The 20826-nt window shown below is 38.2% G+C and overlaps 1 protein-coding gene across 1 annotated transcript; it reads right to left on the bottom strand.

Annotated features, from left to right (window-relative positions):
• On the bottom strand, positions 1–20786 carry LOC109101007 (ankyrin repeat and BTB/POZ domain-containing protein 2-like). The gene is made up of 17 exons (XM_042760660.1): positions 19475–20786; positions 10119–10268; positions 7416–7623; positions 6094–6246; positions 5605–5770; positions 5247–5336; positions 4777–4878; positions 4456–4552; positions 3677–3800; positions 3165–3406; positions 2191–2369; positions 1966–2071; positions 1466–1568; positions 1280–1370; positions 1124–1192; positions 891–1004; positions 1–805 (listed from the first exon to the last, which is right to left on the bottom strand). Exons 1-17 carry the CDS (start codon positions 20322–20324, stop codon positions 629–631), a joined length of 3021 nt encoding a protein of 1006 aa, XP_042616594.1. The 5' UTR covers positions 20325–20786; the 3' UTR covers positions 1–628.
• Positions 20787–20826: the final 40 nt, after the last annotated feature.

Here is a 20826-nt window from a genome sequence, read left to right as displayed (position 1 = left end):
TGATTTTTTTCATGTTTATTAGTAATTTCAAAATTACATGTGCCATTCAACTGTAACATGAAAAAGGTTATATCAAATAATTTATTTTCATTGATCCCAACATATCTGCGTACCATTGCCTTACTTAATATTAGAAATATATTTACACTTTAAAGTGATGTGAGAATACAAACGTATCTACAATGCTACTATGTACATTTTTGGGAAATGTTTGTATGAATGCGTAGGACACTTATGACCACTGGAGGGCGCTAATACTGCAGTTTAAAACGCTTCCTCTCTGAAGCACATGGGTACTTCAAGTGACTTGTGAAATAAGAGCCTGTAAAGCCTATCTATACTGGGATATGATCAAACGCCTCATAAATCCACATACAAGTTCATTATCTGTGACCAAAGCACAATTAAGAAAATTATTTTATACAATGTTACCATTTAAGACTTGAAAACTAATAAATAGCTCACACATCCCATTAAAACATTGCCACTGACACAAAATAGGAAATACGAAGGTTAACAAACCTCTAAAGACTGTGGGGCTTCACATGCCTGCCTGCACACCTGAGCTTTGTTAACCATGTTTTCCAACAGCATTAAAACCACATCTGTAATGGATTTCCTCATGTACTCAAGCTCGATGCGGGCCACAAAGTAACTGCAACCGTGAGGCCAGTGTAGCCTGAAGCCCATCCAGAGCATCGGGATCCAGAAGCAGCTCCTCAAACTCCTCACAGTCCAGAAGATCAACCATCTTCTGCAGGAAGAAGCCTTCACAGAACACTGCAAGCTCCACCGCCTCACTCACCTGCTCCATAACACAACCGAACAGATGACATCAGAGGACTAAAGCTTGATGCTGGAACTATGAATACGTTCATATATGCACATACTTTGGAAGTCTGGTAGATGCTCACAGCGTTGTTGAGGTTTATTCTCTCTGAGCAGAGGATTTCACAGTGTCTCTTCAAAACTTGAAGCTGAAATGAGTGGGCCACGGGCAGAAGCTGGACAGGATATGACCAAGTGCATCTCAGCTTAAGTTCATTTTTAATGCCAACTCTTTAAATTTGATTACATGGATAAATAGTACAGTACTGTTTAAATGCATTTATGTCTTTCCTACCTCCAGCAAATCAGACACAGACATGTCTAAACATTCGGCTCCTCCACAGTAAAGATGTGCCATCATCATCTGAAATAAGTATTAAGAAGCTATTTTAATGGTATTATGTCATATATGATTGTCTTGCGTATGTTCAGACCAAGGTTTGTTGATTACCTGGAACGTGCTGTATTTTATGTTTGTGATTTCAATGGCCATGTTGTCTGATGTGCCATTACATCTGTAGAGGCTCAGCAAGCCTCTGAACCTAATATGAAAAAAGAAGAGCATGTATACATCATAACCAATTACAGAAATGATTATAAGGCACTACATTCAAATCAGTCTGAGTAAGAGACCCACCTCTGTGAAGCAGACATGAGCAGAACTTTGTGGGCATAAAACGGCCTTCCCTCCACCACAAATATCACATCAGACATCTCTGTGTTATTCAGAAAATGAGCATCTGTAAGGGTGACATGATACATATTAACAATCATAAATGATGACAATTTTCATTCTGATAGTGAACTATTCCTTTAAGCAGCACAACTGTTTTCAACATTGATAATAATGAGAAATGTTTCTTGAGCACCAAATCAGCCTATAAGAATGTTTTCGAAGGGTCATGTGACACTGGAGTAATGGCTGCTGAAAATTCAGCTTTGCTGTCACAGGAATAAAGTACAGTTTAAAATAAATTCAAATAGTAAACATTTTAATAATATTTCACAATATTATTGTTTTACTGTATTTTGGATCAAATAAATGCAGCCTTGGTAAGTGTAAGAGACCTTTTTCAAAACATTAAATCTTACCAACCCTAAAAGTTAGTGTGCATGTAAGTAAAGTATCTGCATTACCCAGCTGAGCTGCAGGTGTGTCCTTTACTGGCAGAATAGATGGGGCGGCTGTAGAGCAAACACAGTGGCTGAAGATGACTGCCAGCTGCTTACGGATATCCTTACTCTGTATTAAAGAAAAGAACATACAGACATATACTCTCATTTCAAAAACAATATTTCAATTGGCTGACAATTCTTGAAGCAATCACATGCTATTTTTGGTGATGGATTTGTTAAGGTCACCTTGCTAGTTTTAAAAATGGAGAAGAGGAGTGGAAGACCCTCTGAGAGCAGCTCCTCACAGTATTTTTCATTCCCAATAGTGGTGAAGTCTTTAAGGAGAGAAAGCGTGAGTTCAGTCCTGGACTGGATCTGGGCACTGTGCACTGACTCCAGCCATACGTGTAGCTTCCACGGCACTCCTGAGAAAGAACAAGAAGCTTCTAAAAACACTTTCAAATATTCTCATATGTTCAAAGTCTCATATGTTCACCATGGCTGTTTATTTGATCAAAAATAAACTAAAAACAGAAATATTGTGAAATATTATTACAAAATAAAACCAGTTTTCTATTTTAATATATTTTATTCCTGTGATGGCAGCCATTACTCCAGTCTTCATTCTCATATGAAATCGTTCTAATGAGCTGATTTGGTGCTCAAGAAACAATTCTTCTTATTATCAATGTTGTAAAACAATTGTGCTGCTTAATATTTTTATGGAAATAATGATAATTTTTGGGGGATTTTTAGATTAATAGAAAGTTCAAAAGAACAGCATTTATTTAAGAGAAAAAGTCAAATTATAAATGTTTATGAAATATTATTTAACATTATAAATGTTTTACTGTCACTTTAGATCCATTGAATGCATTCTTACTGAATAAAAATATTAATTACTTCCTTTCAAATTTTGTCTCAAATTTTTGTACAGTAGTGTATATCCCAGTTCTTCAGAATATATGATTCGACTGAAGTTAATCTATAACTTATATTATAAAAACTAATGGTGCTTGTGCTGTAATGGTGAAAAAGTTCCTAGTATTAGATATCTTAGTAGAGAACCACTGTTTAGTGCCTAAAAATTGCATGTTATTCAATGGTTCACTAATAATCTCTCTCCGTGGGCTGACTGAGCGTGTAATCATTGACTTGCATCTCTAATTCAATCTGTTGTCCATTTCCTTTGATTTATTAAAAATGAGTCAGATGTGTACCCAGTGCCCTGAGCTCCATGGTGACGTCCAGGTATCCGTGCTCAGCGCTGTGTAGGCTGGCTTCCTGCAGGGCTCTGATGCGGGCCTTGCACAGCCGTGGAGTGCAGACAGACTTTGCATTTTCTCCATCCTTCATTTCCTGCTTCTCCTGCTCCTCCAGTCCCTCTGCCAGGATCTCCTCCAGAGAAAGCACATCCTCCTGCAGCCGCTGGGGCTGACTCAACAGCTTCCTCAACACATTCCTGAGGGAAAATATTGATCAGTCCCAGCTAACAAAAATATGTTCTTAGAATGTTTTGCTAACATTCTCATTAAGTTATGAAAACGTTATTTCTGAATGTTTTTTAAACCTTCAAAACATCAAGTTTTTTTATGTATTAAGAATGTAAACACTATCTTAAGATTGTTTTGTCCTTACGATTACATAACTTTCAAAGAACATTAGTGAAAGTTATGGGAACGTTCCCTGTTAGCTGGACGTGTGTGTGTTTGTGTTGTTGAGGGGTCAGTACCTGTGTCCATGCGCTGCAGCGTGACTGAAGCAGTTCATGCCCTCATAGAGTGATGATGTCAGATGCACCCGCAGCATTGGGTCAGCGCCACGGGACAACAGCAGACTCACCATCTCATAATTCCCTGAAAACACACACACACACACCAGTAAAACTATGTTTCTAATACAGCATGTTGAAGAAAGTTGTACAATATGATATTACTGTATACACTATAATTCAATGGTTGATTGAAAAATGCTGTATTTACTTGACCACAGTTCAGTAAAAACAGTAATATTGTGAAATATTACCACAATTTAAAACAACTATTTTCTATTTTATATATTTTAAAATGTAATTTATTGCTGTGATGCAAAGCTGAATTTTCAGCAGGCATTACTCAAGTTTTCAGTGTCACATGATCCTTCACAAATCATTGCTGATTTGCTGCTCAAGAAACATTTTTTATTATTATCAATGATGAAAACAGCTTTTGAACAGAAAGTTTAAAGGAAGAGCATTTGTTTGAAATAGAAATATAACATTATATTAAATAAAATTATAAATGTTTTTACTGTCACTTTTGATCAACTGAATGGAAGAAAGCTGAATAAAAATATGCATTTCTTTCAAAAACTGATCCCAACTTTTGAATAGTACTATATATTAGATTTTCATTGCAAATAGTATCTGCCACTATTTGTGCCAGGGTGAAAATAACCTCTGCTAGAGTTTTCCCTGTCATGAATACATTCAAACACATGTGAAGGATGACTTTGCACTTTGTTTTCCCCCACCTGCGGCTGATGCCAGCTGGAGGGGTGTTTCTGCTGAGCTTTGGTGGCCGTTTCTCAGGGCTGTGCCCTCCACATCTGCTCCCACATCTAACAGGAGCTGAAAAGGCCAAACAAAGTTCATTTAACATGATAGTCCTCCAATTACAGTTTGTAAAGTCAATATACAGTACATAAGCATATAACTCAAAACATACCTTATTTTGTAACTCATTTTTAAAATGAACATATTATTACAGTAATAACAAACACTATTATTTAAACACTGCATAAAGTAAATACATAAGTATTAGCACTGTACATGTAACTAGTGTGCATGTTCACCTCCACTACAGATATGTGTCCGCACAGCACAGCAAAGGTAAGGGCCACCCAACTGCGGCTCTCGGGATGGACAGAGGGATGTTTTGGTGAACAGTTGGGCACCTGAAAAGAAGAATAAAGTGAAAAAAAACAACAAATGTATTTCTTGGCAAACCACCAAAATGCTACTGCAGTTCCTAGAGTATTACTACACACTACTACACACCATCAACTCGACAGTGTGTTAACCTGAAATGAGCCCACAGGTAAGAGATCAATGGTGCCCTATCCTGCTCCTGAAGGGCTAATATCCTGGAGAGTGCAGTTCCAATCCTAATTAACCAAACCTGAACTAGCTAATCAGTGTCTACAAAATTTATAGACACTTCCAAGTAAGTGTGTTGGAGCAGGACACTACAGGATTGGACACCCTGGTATAGATAAATAGGTGAAAAAGACACAATGTGACTGAACAAGCACAGTGTCATTACCGCTACTTCCAAGTTTGCTCCAGCATCAATGAGCATGTGCACCAGAGCCTCGTCCCCTGCTGAGCAGGCGTACATCAGAGGAGTCATGCCCTACACACCCACAGAGAGAGAAAAAGGTTTATTATCAAGCCAATTATGTATGGAATATAAAAATACAATGGAAGTCACCAGCTACTGTCAACTGGTTACTAACATTCTTCAGAATATCTTCTTTTGTGTCCAACAGAAGAAAGAAACTTATACAAGTTTGGAACAAGTTGAGCTTGAGTAAATGACAGAATTTTAATTTTTGGTTTAACTATCCCTTTAAGTCAGGAATTTCAGGCATAATTCAGAAGTTTAGGTTTTATGGGTTCACCTGGTCATCCATTGTGTTCACCCCATCTGGGCCCAGAAGCTGGATAGCCTGGCCAATCAGATCAGTGCGGCCACAGTTGAGCATGCGAAAGCCAAGATCCAGATTAAACTTGTCTGCGGCTGCCTTTGAATCTAGACGTTTAAAGGAGGTGAAACAGCACTCTGGCCTGAGAAAAAGAAAGAGATAGCATGAATTTAGAGTAAATTACATAAAAAAAAATATGAGAAAAAATGCGGCAATAACTTGGCAAAATTCTCTGATAGGTGGAGAGTCAAAAAGTACAAAGTTAACTGGGTAAAGATGGTGAGAAGCAGAAATTTTGCTGTTGCTGCAGTATGTGTATATCTTATTTTTCTTTTTCTTCATTTACAATATCCAAAGCAAATTAATGCACATTCAAAGTATTTTTGTCAGAATGTGGAAATTAAACCCTTGAAATTGTTGTTGCCAGGAATATGCTCTAACAAATGAGCTACAGGAGCATCTTACTTGAGCTGTCGAGGTTCACAGTCCAGTCCAGGGAGTAGCTGTCGGGCAGTCTGTCTCACATCATCACTGTCCACTAACAGGCTCCGTCGGTGCTCTGCATGGACCATAGCGACTCGCATCCACTCCATCAGAGGAGGAAGAAGTGGAAAAGGCCTGAGAGAGACACAATATGACTCAGTTATTTAGTAACATCTCTCACTTCACCCCTCTCTCTTTCTCCTTGGCAAAATGCACACACACAAACACACTTAAATCCAGCAAAGGTCAGGGCAGATCAACAGTGGCACAAAACTTGATCAGAGAGAAATGAGGACAGTGAAATTACAAAGACTGCTGAATTTGGCCTGCCACAGCCTCATTCAATCCTGCCTTTCATCACCACAAACAAGCCTGGCATTCTTAACCACAATTTGTCTAACAGCATCTGCTGTCTTCAACAGACACGGTTTTGCTGGAATTCAGATCAGTGTGATATTACAGAAGGAATCCTCTACGGTTTTCTTCTTCTCGAGTATCTGTGCCAGGAGCGCAGTGATTGTGAAGCATGCTCACAACCATAACGGTCCACCTGCTAAAAACATTAGTTTTCATTATCTGACATGAATCCAGACCAAGGGTTCCACACAGAGTAAGAGTCGCCTCATCTTATTAAAAAGACCTGAAGGTAAAATTCAGCGTGTCTATAATCTAAAGAAAATATCACTACTGATAGAACACCAGAAGAAGAAGACAGGATAAATGAATCTATAAGAAATGCCAGTCATATCAGTCAAGGATGACTAATTCATTATGCTTGCTTTGCTTTCACAAGCGCTGTACTTTCCTTTCAAATGTTAGGGGTTGGTATTTAATCAAATATAGAGTAAAATCAGTAATATTGTGAAATAATATTGCTGTTTTATAATAATTTTCTATTTTTATAAATTTTAAAATTTAACTTTTTCCTGTGATGGCAAAGCTGAATTTTCAACAGTCATTACTTCAGAAACCCTTTATTATGCCGATTTGGTGCACAAGACATTTCTTACAGTATTATTATCAATGCTGAAAAGAGTTGTGCTGCTTAATATGTTTGTGGAAACCATAATACAATTATTTAGGATTCTTTGATAAATAAAAAATTCAAAAGAACAGCATTTCTTTCTAAAAAGCCTTTGTAACATTATACTGTAAATGTCTGTACTGTCACTTTTGATCATTTTATTTTTATTTAAAAGTATTCATTTATTAAAAAAAATAAATAAATAATAATAATAGTGTACATAAAACAGCATTTATTCAAGAAAAAAAAATTAAAAGAAGTTTTGGTCGATTGATCTCACCTTTCTTTGCTGAGGGCTATCCTGGGTGGCTCAAGGTTGGGGTTCTCTAGTGACTCCATCTGTGGGCTGCGAAGGTAGTAATAGAGTGTGTGAAGAGCGTCTGAAGACCAGGAGATGGGCTGCAGGCAGAAAGGACGTCCTGGACTAAGACTGGGACTTGCTGAAACTAAACGCTGCATATGGTGCATTGCACGGGAGACCAAGTCACCTGGAGGAGACACACACACACATGTGAACTTTAAGCACAAATGATATAAAATATCTCATATTATCAAATACTTTCTTTCAGGACACATCTAAGTAAATATAGCCTACAGAAAAATTGAATATCTTTCAAATGACTTAAATGCAACAAATGCCTTTAGTTCTAAAAAGCAGACAAACACCAAAATCACAATGTGCTACTGATATAGGAAAGCCATCTGTGTTTCCAGTTCAACCCCATAAACTAAAGACAGTAGCTGTGTAGCCAAGTACAATTGTGTTATTTTCTTTTAAAGTTCTGACATGATACAACAATAATATTTCAATACCACAAAATATTTCTTCAGACCCAGTTTTTTTTGTCCAAACGTGGAAATGGAAGATGATTCAGATAAACTCAAATGTCTAAGGGCTTTATTCTAAATTACTCTTAGGGGGATTAAATCTGCTGTTTTTGCCTCTCAATGCAGAAATCCAGACGCAAGCTGTTCCCCAAAGGAAGAGAAGATATGATGAGGACAGGCCAAAGAATTACTCCTTAAAGTCAGAGAAGTCTACAGTAAAGACAGTGGACACTGTCCTCCATATGTGAAAAGCATCACAGAGGAAAGAAATGAGGTTGAGAGAACACAGCGACAGCGGAGATACATAATTTCATCCTTGAATGGAAATTCACTGTTTTTGTACTTAGTTATTGGTGGATAACCTTTAAATAACAGCTAATATGTGAATGAATAATATGTGAAGGAAACAGACATAATGCTCGAGAAATGTGTGGGGAAACAATTTAAGCAATCAATCACATATGGTATACATGGTCCTTAATGAACACTTGTGCACCTTAGTTATGAAATTTATCAAGGGCTGCTTTAGGATTGCTTGAGTGTTTGTAGTCATAAAGCATAAAGAAGGTGTTTTTTACTCCTTTGACCCAAACAGAAGGTGCTCTTGTACCAGCAAAACAACTGCAGGAGTGTTGCTGGTCCCCTAAGGGAGAGAGTTTCCCTCTCTGGTGAACGCGAGCAGCACCCCCCTCCCTCATGCTGAAGTGCGGTCTGCTGCATAAACAAACTGCCCACAGCTCAGGCACTCACACCCCCCTAGGCTGGCCTGCAATGTCAAGTTGTTAGAAGAACGGCACTTAAAATGTACAGATGTCTCTCTCTGTCTTACCGACATGTACAAACACTGGACAGTAATAGAATCAAATGATGAAAAATGGACAACAACAGTGTTTCTACATTAAAGTTTTAACAAGAAGGAGAAAGTGCCTTATGGATGACCTAATTCTTAAAGAGAACTGCTGTCTTTTACTAGACCGAGAAAAGCTATTTCACCATGGTTAGTTCACCCAAAAATAAAAACTCATCATCAATTTCTCACCCTCATCGCACTTTATTTTAAGGTCCAATTTAAGGTCCTAACAAACCATTAACAATGACTTTTGCCTCAATAAACTCCTAATTTGCTGCTTATTAATAGGTAGTTAACAGGTAGTTGTTAAGTTTAGGTACTGGGTAGGATTAGGGATGTAGAATATGGTCATCATGTAGAATAAATGCTTTTAAGTACTAATAAACAGCCAATATGTTAATAATAGAAATGCTAATAAGCAACTATTTAATAGTTAGAATTGGTCACTATACTAAAGTGTTACCCAGTTTCGTTCATCTTAAGAACACAAATTAAGATTTTTAACATTCTCTCATCCTTTTTGTCTATCTGTTGAAAATCCATGTAATCAAAGCTTTCATGCATTAAAAAGTACAAAAAGATATTGTACAAGTAATCCGTAGGGGTTTAATCCAAGTCTTCTGAAAGGACACAATTGATTTATATGATGAAGAGATTTAGGCTTGAACTGATCAAATCAAATGGATTACATTAACAATGAACTTTATGAAGCATCAAAGTTTTGGTAGTGCAGACTTCCAATCGAGGGACAGAAATCTCTTGGGTTTCATTAAAAATATCTTGAGTGCAAGTCTTATATATAAATGATGACAGAAATTTTATGTTTTGGGGATGAGTTGCCCTTTTAATAATTTATTAAAAAAAAAGAAATTTTTATGCTATTGCTTATACAGTAGTTTCATCTCTAACTCTTATGAACCAGATCTTTTTAGAGAATCAGCAAAAATTCTGCACGACATGTGTAGTCTGATTCCAGAACCATTGACTGTTATGAGCCGGTTCCTCTTAGTGAACCTAAAACATACTATACACAGAAACAGTATAGCTGTATACATGAAATGAGTGACTCTTATAAACAGGTTCTATTTAGTGAATCAAAAACACTTAATTATTCAAAATACGACAAGAACCATCACTGGAACCCTTGAGTTACCAGATTCAGAACTGCTTAATTTCTTATTATTTTCATGTGTGTGGCAACATGCATTTATTTGTTAGCATTTGTTTGTTTAAACCAATAATACGCAATACACTGTCACAGTCTTTCAAAAGGAGGTGATATGAATTGAAAGGGTTGTAACTTACTGAGCTCAGAGAGGCTGCCCACACAGGTGGCTACCAGGGCCTGCTCTAGCGTCCTGAGCTCCAGCTGTGCGTAGGCATTCTCTCTGCTCTCCACCGCTGAGTTTGGACACTCAGCATATGGGCTGAAATGGGCAGGCAGGGACAGCTCACCTACACATAGAAACACATTCTCAGTCAGATCAAATCATTAAAACTCAAAGTACCATTTCAATCCATTTAAATTTGATCTATTTATTATCACGTGTCTCTAATCGTGAAGTCTTACGTCAGTGTTGTGCGGCTCTAATTATTATGGGAGGGATGGGGGAGACAGACTGGCAGACGAAAGCCAATCATTCCCATATACAGTGTGTGTCTCTGACAGAGATAAGAGGAGGAAGTGTGGCAAGTCATCATTTCCTCTGCTGAGAACACTGTTCTTTCTCCTGGCTTTAGTCTTGTCTTGCTTGCTCAGTTATTTATACTATTTATGCTTATTGGTTTTCTTTTTTCTTTTTTTCTTTTCTTTTCTTTTCTTTTCTTTTCTTTTCTTTTCTTTTCTTTTCTCTAATTGTCGATTTAATTGAGTTTTTTCAGCTATGACTTCTCTAATGCTGGCACATACACATATAGGTTGTTATTTGAAATGCATTGCTCTCAACAGAAAGGTGATATATTTCTTCTCACCACAGCATGAGTACAATTCATAAAGAATATACCAATCCCCACAGAGTTAAAATATTATCTGTTTTATCTTGAATGCGGAATAGATATGTGATAAGTGTTCAGACACAAAGTGCAAGATGATAGTCAGTAAAAATAATGAGCAGATCATATGTTTGGCAGCTGATTTATCAATCCAAATGCATGATGTTTTTCGCTTCCTTTCTATTTTATTTAAAATCCATGCCTTACCCCTGGATCTCTCTTTCACTGGGTATCAGAAAGGGATTAAATGAGGGATTTGTGTGTGTGTGTGTATTTTTTTTCATTAAGTTAAATAATAAACCATTCATAAGATACAGTACACACATTCATCTGTGCCACGATGACTCAAAATATATCTCCAGATGTTGGCCACCTGATTTTTAGGGGCCATTTTTAAAACATTGTTACTGAACTGTATTTCTCTTAGAGCTATTTGGGTGAATAAACTCTTTGTATAGCCACTTTATGCAGTCGAGTGAACCATGGCTCACTCAAACCACTGCCAATGTATTGTTTTTGCTACGGCAGCAGATTCTCAGCTTAGTGTGCTAACACTGCCTAGTGCCTACTAAACACAAAAGAGTGATCTTCAGAGCAATCGATGGCAGTTTTCTGAACAATATTCACAATATTTAAAAAATGTCTAAAAAATATTTTTGCACTTAGGTAGTACTGAGTCTAGTCAGAATATATGTAACTACATGTTTATAACCACATATGAATATGCCCTGAACTGAGGCAGTCTGGTATAGTTGAGGTTATTTCACATGTGCTACAGATCATATTATTATTTAATACAATGCAGCTGAAAACACAGAAATATGTCTTTATAGAGACCCCAAATCTAAGGCAGGTTTGCATGTTTATGAGCTGTGTGGCTGTTTTATCTGGGCTCTGCAGCCAGATGGGTTTGTATATGAGTACAGGTGAGCCACAGGGTGTGTGATGCAGCTGGTCAGACTGTGGACCCACAGACCCAAACCCCTCTATCCAGGAAACACCCATTCCCCTTTCCACAGCTAGCCATGTCTATACTGGCAGCCATGAGGCTATGACATGCGTCATAAGCAGCCGCAGGCTCCCAGAGACACACATACATCCACATACGCTCTCATCTGCTACAATCATTGCGGACTGAGGAAGAGGGGAATGTGTGTGCACTGCCATTATGTGGAAAGAAACTGAGCTCCCGCACACCACTGATGGGAGACTGGGAAATCCATACAAATGTGATAGGCCTGACAAGAAGTTACACTGCCAATGAAAAAGAAGGAGAGAGAGAAGCTCTGGGAGATATGGCAGAAAATACTCTTGAAATGAGACAAGCATATAGAAGCAACATTTACCGGGGAATTCAAGAGTATCTGGTAAGGTAAATTGCATCTATATAATGCACCTGTACTAAAGTATTCACGTGCGTACTGTAGAAAACCATCATAAAAGCAGAAATATGTCTAAACATAAAATTAACAATTCTTTAATATCATCCATAGTTCCCAGAAAAAACTATTATCTTCACTCCATTGCTTTGCAAAGTTAAAATGACCTAACTTTGGCTTTAATATCAGTTCACATTGTTTACTTTTAGATTTATTATCCATTTGTTGTGTTCAATAACTGGCCATTTCTTTCTTTTAAAAGTGTTCTCCAACAGAGAACAAATCCTTTAAGAAACTGCTGAAAGAAACCTTTCAGTTGCAAGCCTGATTGTAGCCACACTAATTTGCTTAAACTTGAGTGATCAAACTATTTTGCTTGCCTGATTTAGCTCAGGTAACACGGTGTGAACACAATGGTCCAGTCACTCTGACACATGCTCCCACAACACAACCATTCTACACAGGGCACAATGGCACAAGTGTGCTGAAGAGCCAGAGTCAATCGGCCCTTGTGTTATAGGTGCTGGACTGGAAGTGCTTGTTGATTGAGGACATGGAGCGCTGACTGCTATCTCTAAGTAAAGGGGAGGTACCCTGTTAGTTGTGTGTGACTGTGCACACGGACCATTTCTGCCAAGACTTCCCCTCTCCAGAGGGCAGACCACAGAGTGATGATAATAACAACTTCCTGCATCCCGTTCTGCTCCTAATTTAAGACGCAACACCCAACTCAGTGGAAAAGCTTTGCTTTTACAAATCAAGTCAACAGGGAAAAGGTCAAAATAAGGTCAAAAGAATTACTTCTTAACAACTGTGGCCTACTTTTCTTGTCTTTGTAATATGCCATTTAAAATTTATGCCATATCCAGAAAAAAGAAAACATACTCAATAATATAATTGAAACAGTGGGCGGCTCATAAAGCAGATGGCTCTTCTACTGTGGCAATAGTAACCTGAGTGCAATAGAACCTTCTAGATCTTCTGTGAATGAGAAGCTCCTGGAGTTTAACAATCTTCATAATCAAAGTTATACATCATGCAGATTTTGGCATGATGCCGCTACTCCAGGTGTTCACAAACTCAAATGCAAGAGCAACAACAGTGTTTCACCGGCATGCCTCTGCCAAAACACCACTTATTCAGCTTAGCTTCACAGAATATAAGCATGAATACTTAATTAGGGTCACTTTTGATTTGAAATTTTGGAAAAATAAACTATTTTACAGCTGCTGTTGTTATTATAAAATATTTGAAAAATTACACACATAAATACCAAATGACTTGATAATATAAAATAAGTGCAAAGCAGGCTAGTTTCCAGATTCAACACATTTTGTAAATTATTACTGTGTCAAGTCACTTTATACAATACAGATTGTTTTCTTTAAAAATGAGACAAACTCTAATTGTGCTGTAAATCATCTCTAAAAAGACAACATTGTCATTGTTTAGCTCCAGTCAGTTCAGTGTTGATTCAATTTAGTTCAATAACTGTGTGAAGTTCATCAATTATGAAACATGTTCAATTCAGCTGTAAGCAGCTCTACAAAAGAGGACAACTGGGTTGTTATTCAGCTCAAGTCAGTTTAATGACAATTTAATTTAGTTCAGTAACAGTTTTGATATTTCAAAATTCACCAATTATGAAACAAACAGCTCTACAGAGGACAACAGTGTCTTCATTTAGTTTTGATCTTATCTGATAGAGTCAATGCAGTCAAATCAATAATATTCCTGAATATTAAGTGCATTCCCAATTGTAAATCCCAACTATTTAGAGGTTTTTTTTTTAGAATCATCATAGGGGAAAAGCTCCTCTAACTGAAGTACCACACATTTATGGATGATCTCTGTGACTGACAGAAAGGTTACTCATCACAACCTCTCATTTTAGCCTTTTGACATCACTTGCCACTTCAAGCCATAACTAAAACAGAGTGACAGGCACCCTGGTCTGTATAAGAGCAGCCTGTGTGACAGCTACAATCTATAGCCAAGTATTCACTCTGAAGACTCATTCTTGTGAAAGATGGAAAAAACAGAACTACAGTAATTCAGTGCTGCACAGGATCTCCATCTGCCCGCTTCTCTCACCCATAAACCCCTGAGCCAGTTTCCACCGAGGCAGTAATTTGCAAAGTATTTTTGTAGCAGTTTTTCAAAACATGTCATGGCTATAAAGTGGATTTCCTGATATGGGGGTTGAATAGAGGACACAATCTCTTTCTGATGATAGATTAATTACTTGAAGACTATTCACTTGGCTTGGCAGACTAACGGGGTTATCACTGAATAGGATTAAAATGTAATTTAGCTGGCCATACTACAATATTAATCAAAGTTGGAAGGTTTGGTAAGTATTGGATATGTTGAGGACAGATGGCATTATAACATTAATTATCCAGAGCTAATTAAAACATGATGGATGTCAAAACTCAAGGCAAACACATACTGCTAAATAAATCACTCTGTGTAACTGATGTGATGACACACACTTGATTAAGTTGCACTCTGTGGTAAAGAATCAACTTACATCACTCAAGGAACACAATGTGGATGCTTAATTATCCTCTGTTAACCCTTTGAAATGACTTTTCAAGAAGGTGTTGATTACATCACATTCAATTCACAGAAGATCCTCAGCTAACAACATTATATACACCCAAGCTATAAAATATGGTAATAGGTGTACAGTATGTGGTACTTTTTTTAGTACCACCTCGGTTCAGGTTCCAAGTGAACCGTACCGTTACCAAAACGTGACGTGGAACCCTGCTGATCACGGATTGGCCAGAGAGAATCGTCACTACCTGCGTCACTGAACTTGCGACACAAACACAAAAGAACCGCTAGATTTAAATCAGCACAGCCAGCGAAGGAGCGAACACAACCGTTTTGAATAAGCGCACCTTTTTTTAACAACCAAAAAGTTTTGTTGTCTGTTGCGGAAGTAAAGACATTCTTCTTGTTGATAGCAGAGGAGCGGATCCAGCAAGAGCTTGATTTTAGGAGTCGTGGCAGTGGAGGCGGTGCAGCTATAATGACATTTGAATAATCCTGCCCACTCTAAAGCGATACTAAACTACAGTGGAAACGCAAACCATGCCGAGCCGAGCCGTACCGTACCATACCGAGCCGTGCCGAGTCGTACCACGCAGTGGAAAAGCGCCATAAGGTAATACTCCACTGTTAGAGAGGCTAAAATGGTGTTTGACACCTACTTGAACAGTTAATGGTGGAACAAAGTGGTGTAGAGTAACTCAAGTTAGAATGTATTCTAACTTGAGTTGAGCAGTGATTTTTTTATGGGCTGTAAGGAGCTATGGAGGGCCGTATGGTGTTCCCCAGTGTAAACTCACTCATGTAAGTGCTTTTTCTGTGCTTTATGAAAAGCTTCAAGGTACATTCTTCTTTGAACATTAACAATGTGTAAAACCTTTAGTTTTGCACATAAATTTGGATTAATGAGGTGCTAAAGGGAACATTTTCTCTTAGTTGCAATCTCTTTACTTGGACAGTGATTCGATGCTTGTAGTAACAAAACTATGAAGCTGCCCCATAAAATGTTTTATGTCTTATCATAAAATGCCACATTCCTACATACATTTAGCTCTTGTTTGAAGTAAATCAAACCGCAAGTGTTTCCTCTCTTAATTTAAGTCAACATAAAGGTGCAGAACATATCTGCTCGTTTGAAACAGAATTAGACAGTCAGAATTAATCTGGTCAGACCTAAAGGGATAGTTCACACGAAACGTTCCAAACCTGTATGACTTTCTTTCTTTTATGGAAACAAGAATAATATATTTTGAGCAACCAGATATAATGGGAAAACGTATTTTACGAGGTGGTGATTTTGTATGAATTCATACAAAATGCCTCATTGATTTTTGTCCATACAGTGGAAGTCAATGGTCATCAAAATGGTTTGATTACCAATGTTCTTCAAAGGATCTTCTTATGTTCCACAGAAAAAAGAAAGTCATACGGGTTTGGAACGACGTGAGTAAACGATGACAGCATTTCGATTTTGGGGTGAACTATCCCTTTATCATTTGAACAGAAATCAGCAATGGGGATTTTCCTGAACACTGATGAATTTAAAGTCAATGCAGTGCAACTTCCATTACTGGCCAGCCTGAATTTAGACTAACACCTCTTTGGAACAGATGCTAATGGATCCAGGCAGGCATGCTGGGGAGTTGAGGAGGGTCAACTCGCACACAGAGCAGCTGTCATTGCATGCTCTAGGAAGGCACCTTCTCCTCTCCTTATAGAAACCATTTGTCCACTCTATGTGCTTGAGGGCCCAAGTGAGACCCTTAAGACGATGTTTATAATAACACTAAAAGACTGAATGTGCAAACACAGAACACAGGCCTTGTGTGAAATACTAGCTTTTCTAGTAGCAGCTTCTGTACATCTACTGCAGAAAGTGTTTACTGTACTTCTAAATATTCCCATAGGACATTTTAGACTATCTGAGAAAATCTTAGTAATAATCTTACTTAAGAAAAAAGTTTCAGCCTTTTAAACACACTTGAGTTTTAAATGACCATGGCTGGGAAATGCTCTAATTTCTGCGGTTTGAAGTCAAGCTAAAAGAAACTGGGATAGATGAGAATAATTAACCAATGATGATTACAAGGCTCCACACACAGACCAAAACTCAACCCCCCCATTCAGTGGGACTGCTCTCACGCTGCACAGAGCCAATCTGATCTATCATGAATCTATGTCCTGTCTGTCATTAAAGTGTGGGCCCTAAATTAAATCAGAGTATATATTCAAAGGCCCTATTGCTTTTCTTTCAGAAGAATGACATGTTTCCGTTTGGCATCTTGCATGGCTGAGTCATAATGGCCATTATTAACTTGTTTATTGTGAATGCTTGTCTGTGACTGCAGTTGACCTCTGCCTAAAATTATAGGAATAAAATGATCAAATACAATCAAAAAATGATAAATGATAAAAATGATCTTTTAGTAAACTAACTTTAAAGCTACAAATGCTTTAATGATACAAACATTCTGAAGAGATGCTTGTTTTTAAAAATCAGCCACATCACACTTGTAAATTCATAAAAATCCAACAAACCATTGCGCTATGTTGACCTAATAATATATTGAAAAAAAAAAAATTCCAAGAAGTGGTTATTATGTTTTGTGTATTAAGTGGAGATCTGGCAACCTACAATATCAGTGCATCATAATTCACACTTCTGATGCCATCTGCTCAAGGTGGTCAGTGTGGACAAATGCATAGAGACCAAAGAACAAGACCACAGCAGCTTTCACAATCACAATAGAAAATAGGCATTTTGCTGTCATTTAAGTTGTGCAGCACTAAACAGGTCCAGATGTGGCTCTGCTCAACATGTGAGACAAGAGAGTTGAAATCCTATCTCCCCTCACTCTCTCTAAATAAAAAACTCAACATCAGATTTCCTGGATGAATGGAATTAATTAACACACCAATAAGTGTATGTAAATAATATTTTATACAACATATTTTACTCCAAGAGCTGGATGTGTGAAGTGTGCTTCACAGAATGACATGCATGTGACTGGCTCAGTAACACACAGGTCAGCTGTGTCTCAGTATAAGTGTACAAATCAACTTTACCAGCCATGGGTGATTGAGCATGAGTGCACTGTCACATCACTCACGCTGAGTGTGTACATGTGAATCAGATTTATACGTTTCTAAGCCTATGCCTCCAGAAGGGGTGGCTGAATTACACCTACATTTTAAAAATAAAGGTTCAAAAAGTGGGTTTCGCCATGAACCATTTTGGGCTTCCCAAAGAACCTTTCAGTGAACAGTTCTTAAAAGAACCAATACTTTCTTAGTGTGAAGAACATTTTAATAATCTAAAGAGCCTTCTTCCACTATAAAGAACCTTTCTGTAAAATAGAACGTTTTCTTGGATGTTAAAGGTTCTTCGTGGAACCATAGATGCCAAAGAACTCTTACTTTTCTTCCTAAAAGGCATTAAAAATGAAAACATCATTTCCTTTCTTTTCCCCAAAAGACATTCTTTCTGCACAGTGCCAAGCAGGTCAGTTTCGTACAGGCTGCCCTGTCACAGAGACGATCAACAGACTGATTTAAAACAGATGGAGAGTGTGTGATGGCTTTCCATTCTTCTCACTCTGGCGTCTCTCACTTGTTTCTGCATATTAAAGTGGATGGCTTAAAGGAGAACAACGGACTTTTTGTGCATTTCTTAAAAAAAAAAAAAAAAAAAAAAAAGTGTGTTCCAAGTGGGATGTAAAGTCACAGCTAAAGCTTTTTAATAATGTACAACCTACCATTTAATCAGTAAGTTCTGATAAAAAAAGAGAACTGTGGAATTAAGAAAGCAAATACAGACAGGTAGCAAATATAACACAAAGACTGAAACATTAATGTTTAGCTATAATTTAATCAGTATTGTTTATGACAGTCTGCAACAGGATGCACAGGCCTATCACTTGTGCCAAAAGATGGCAAATGTATTTTCCTTGTATTTACTCGACCAGTTTATTGTATGATACACCAAAGGCAATGCATCACTGGGCCTTGAGTTGTGGTGCACATGATCAGACTTGTTGTGAGACTTGCACTTCTGACATTTGTTTATGCATAATTATGCAGAACTGTCATCCCTCTTTGAGACAAGATGAAAGTGGAAACGATAATTAGTATTTTTACTGAGACCAAGATCAAGGTGCCTTTTTAAAGACTCAAATCAAATCACACATTTGTTTCTTCAATCAAAATAATAATGAATACTTTGCTGTATTTTACATGCAGAGATCATGTTACATTATAAATGCAATTATTTACCAGAGCCATTTGTTATTATAAATAAGTGTTTGCTATTGTAGTGACTTAAATCAACATGCACAATAAAACAGTAATTTTAATAGAATAAGAAATGAAAAGTGCAACAGTAAAAATCTATTAACTGGTTAACATTACACACACTTATATCCAACATTAATGTTGAAGGCACTCTACATAAGTTGCTAAATAAAGACTACAATGGTTGCCCAAGTCGTGAACTCTTACTCTTGTGCAACTTACGTTTTTTAAAACACCGCAATCCACGTTTGTGGTGTGACTTCTACAAATAAAACTAACCACAGGGCCTAAATTCATGACCACCGAAGGAAATTCCCGGGAGAACTGATGTGCTACCAACGCTATACTTTTCTTCTGGGTTTTAGTGCTACAAGCTTAAAATACTCTACATATGGACACTTTAAAGATTGAACTATTTTCATATTTTATTAATTGTCTTACCATTGGCGTTCTTCCCGCAGATGAGATGTTCGTAGTTTTGCACGAGCCCGAATATCTCCGAGTCGTTGCTGACGACAGCCTCCAGCGCATCAGCGGTCACTGGAGAGGTGTTGATCCTGCTCTGCGTCGCCAGTACACGGAGCCCAATTTCCTCCACTAGATTTTCAATGCAAGCGGTCAAACAGATGGCCGCGTACTCGTGAATGCGCACCGAGATGCGAGTGTCCACCATCCATCGGAAAAAACATCCGACAGACAAACTCAGTGTGCAACGGGAGAACTTGCTCTTGCGCAGGACCTCTCCGGCGCTCATGCTGTACAGTGAGATGGCTCTGACCGCGGCCGAGACGCAACTTTCTGCCAGCGCCCAGCTCATGACCAGTCTCGTCGCGCTCTGCACCTCGAAACGCGTGCACCTGCAGTGCACGACACTCAGCCGCTGCGCCTCTCTGGAGATCCGCAATAAAGCTCTGCGCATAAGCACCGACAGACTCCTGACGCTCTCTGGAGTGAAAGACAGTCCCTCTCCAGCAACTTTACGCAGGACAACATCGATCTCTTCATCTGTCCAAGGGAACTCTTCTAACTCTGGTAACCTCGGACATTTAGAGAAGATGTCTTCTGGGTCTTCAGGAAGCACCGTGTTCACTGTGTCCCAGCTGTTGTTTCTGCTGTTCATGGAGTCCGTATAGCTCCTCCAGTTTCCTCGTTGTAGAGAGCTGATGAGCGCCTGCGAGTTGGACTTGGAGGAAGACAAGCTGAGGGATCTGTAAGAATCACCGGCTCCATATCCAGAGTCCAGAGTCAAATCCTCCAAAGTCTTCATAGTAGTATTGCTCAGGGCTGCCATGTCTTTTTATTTTTGTAAGTAATCTGCTTTATTCGTTTTTCAATTTATAAGACTTAACAGGAGGTGGACAATTTCCTTGGTTAGTAAACACGCAGCGCAAAGACAAACTCCTTGACTTAACGCAGGTCCATCGTTAAGCACAGGTCTTGGTTTAAAGATCTGCACTCATTGGCAATCCAGTGTTGTATGACCCACACTGGTCAGAGAAACTTTTGACAGCTGAGAGTTTCGTCCAATCAGCTCACAGGTTTCTCACAGCCAATCAGACACGCAGTTCAGTGAAAAGTGACTGGGGAAAAGTGAAAAGGGAGTGGTTCGGTCATACCGCAATTTCTGAGTTTTGGTTTTGGTCTTTGAAAGTTTTTGAAAGTTTATTCTAAACACACACACACACGCCATAATTTGTGCGGAACATATTGTAATGAATGACCCTGAATAGTATTGGGTTAAAAGGCAACAGCAGCTAACTTAATCAAATTATGTATGAGCCAGAAAGTGGAAT

This window comes from Cyprinus carpio, chromosome A7 (genome assembly GCF_018340385.1).
Source record: "Cyprinus carpio isolate SPL01 chromosome A7, ASM1834038v1, whole genome shotgun sequence".
Classification (NCBI taxonomy): Eukaryota; Metazoa; Chordata; class Actinopteri; order Cypriniformes; family Cyprinidae; genus Cyprinus; species Cyprinus carpio.
Note: the sequence above shows the minus strand (reverse complement) of the source record. Positions and strands in the feature narration are given on the sequence as shown.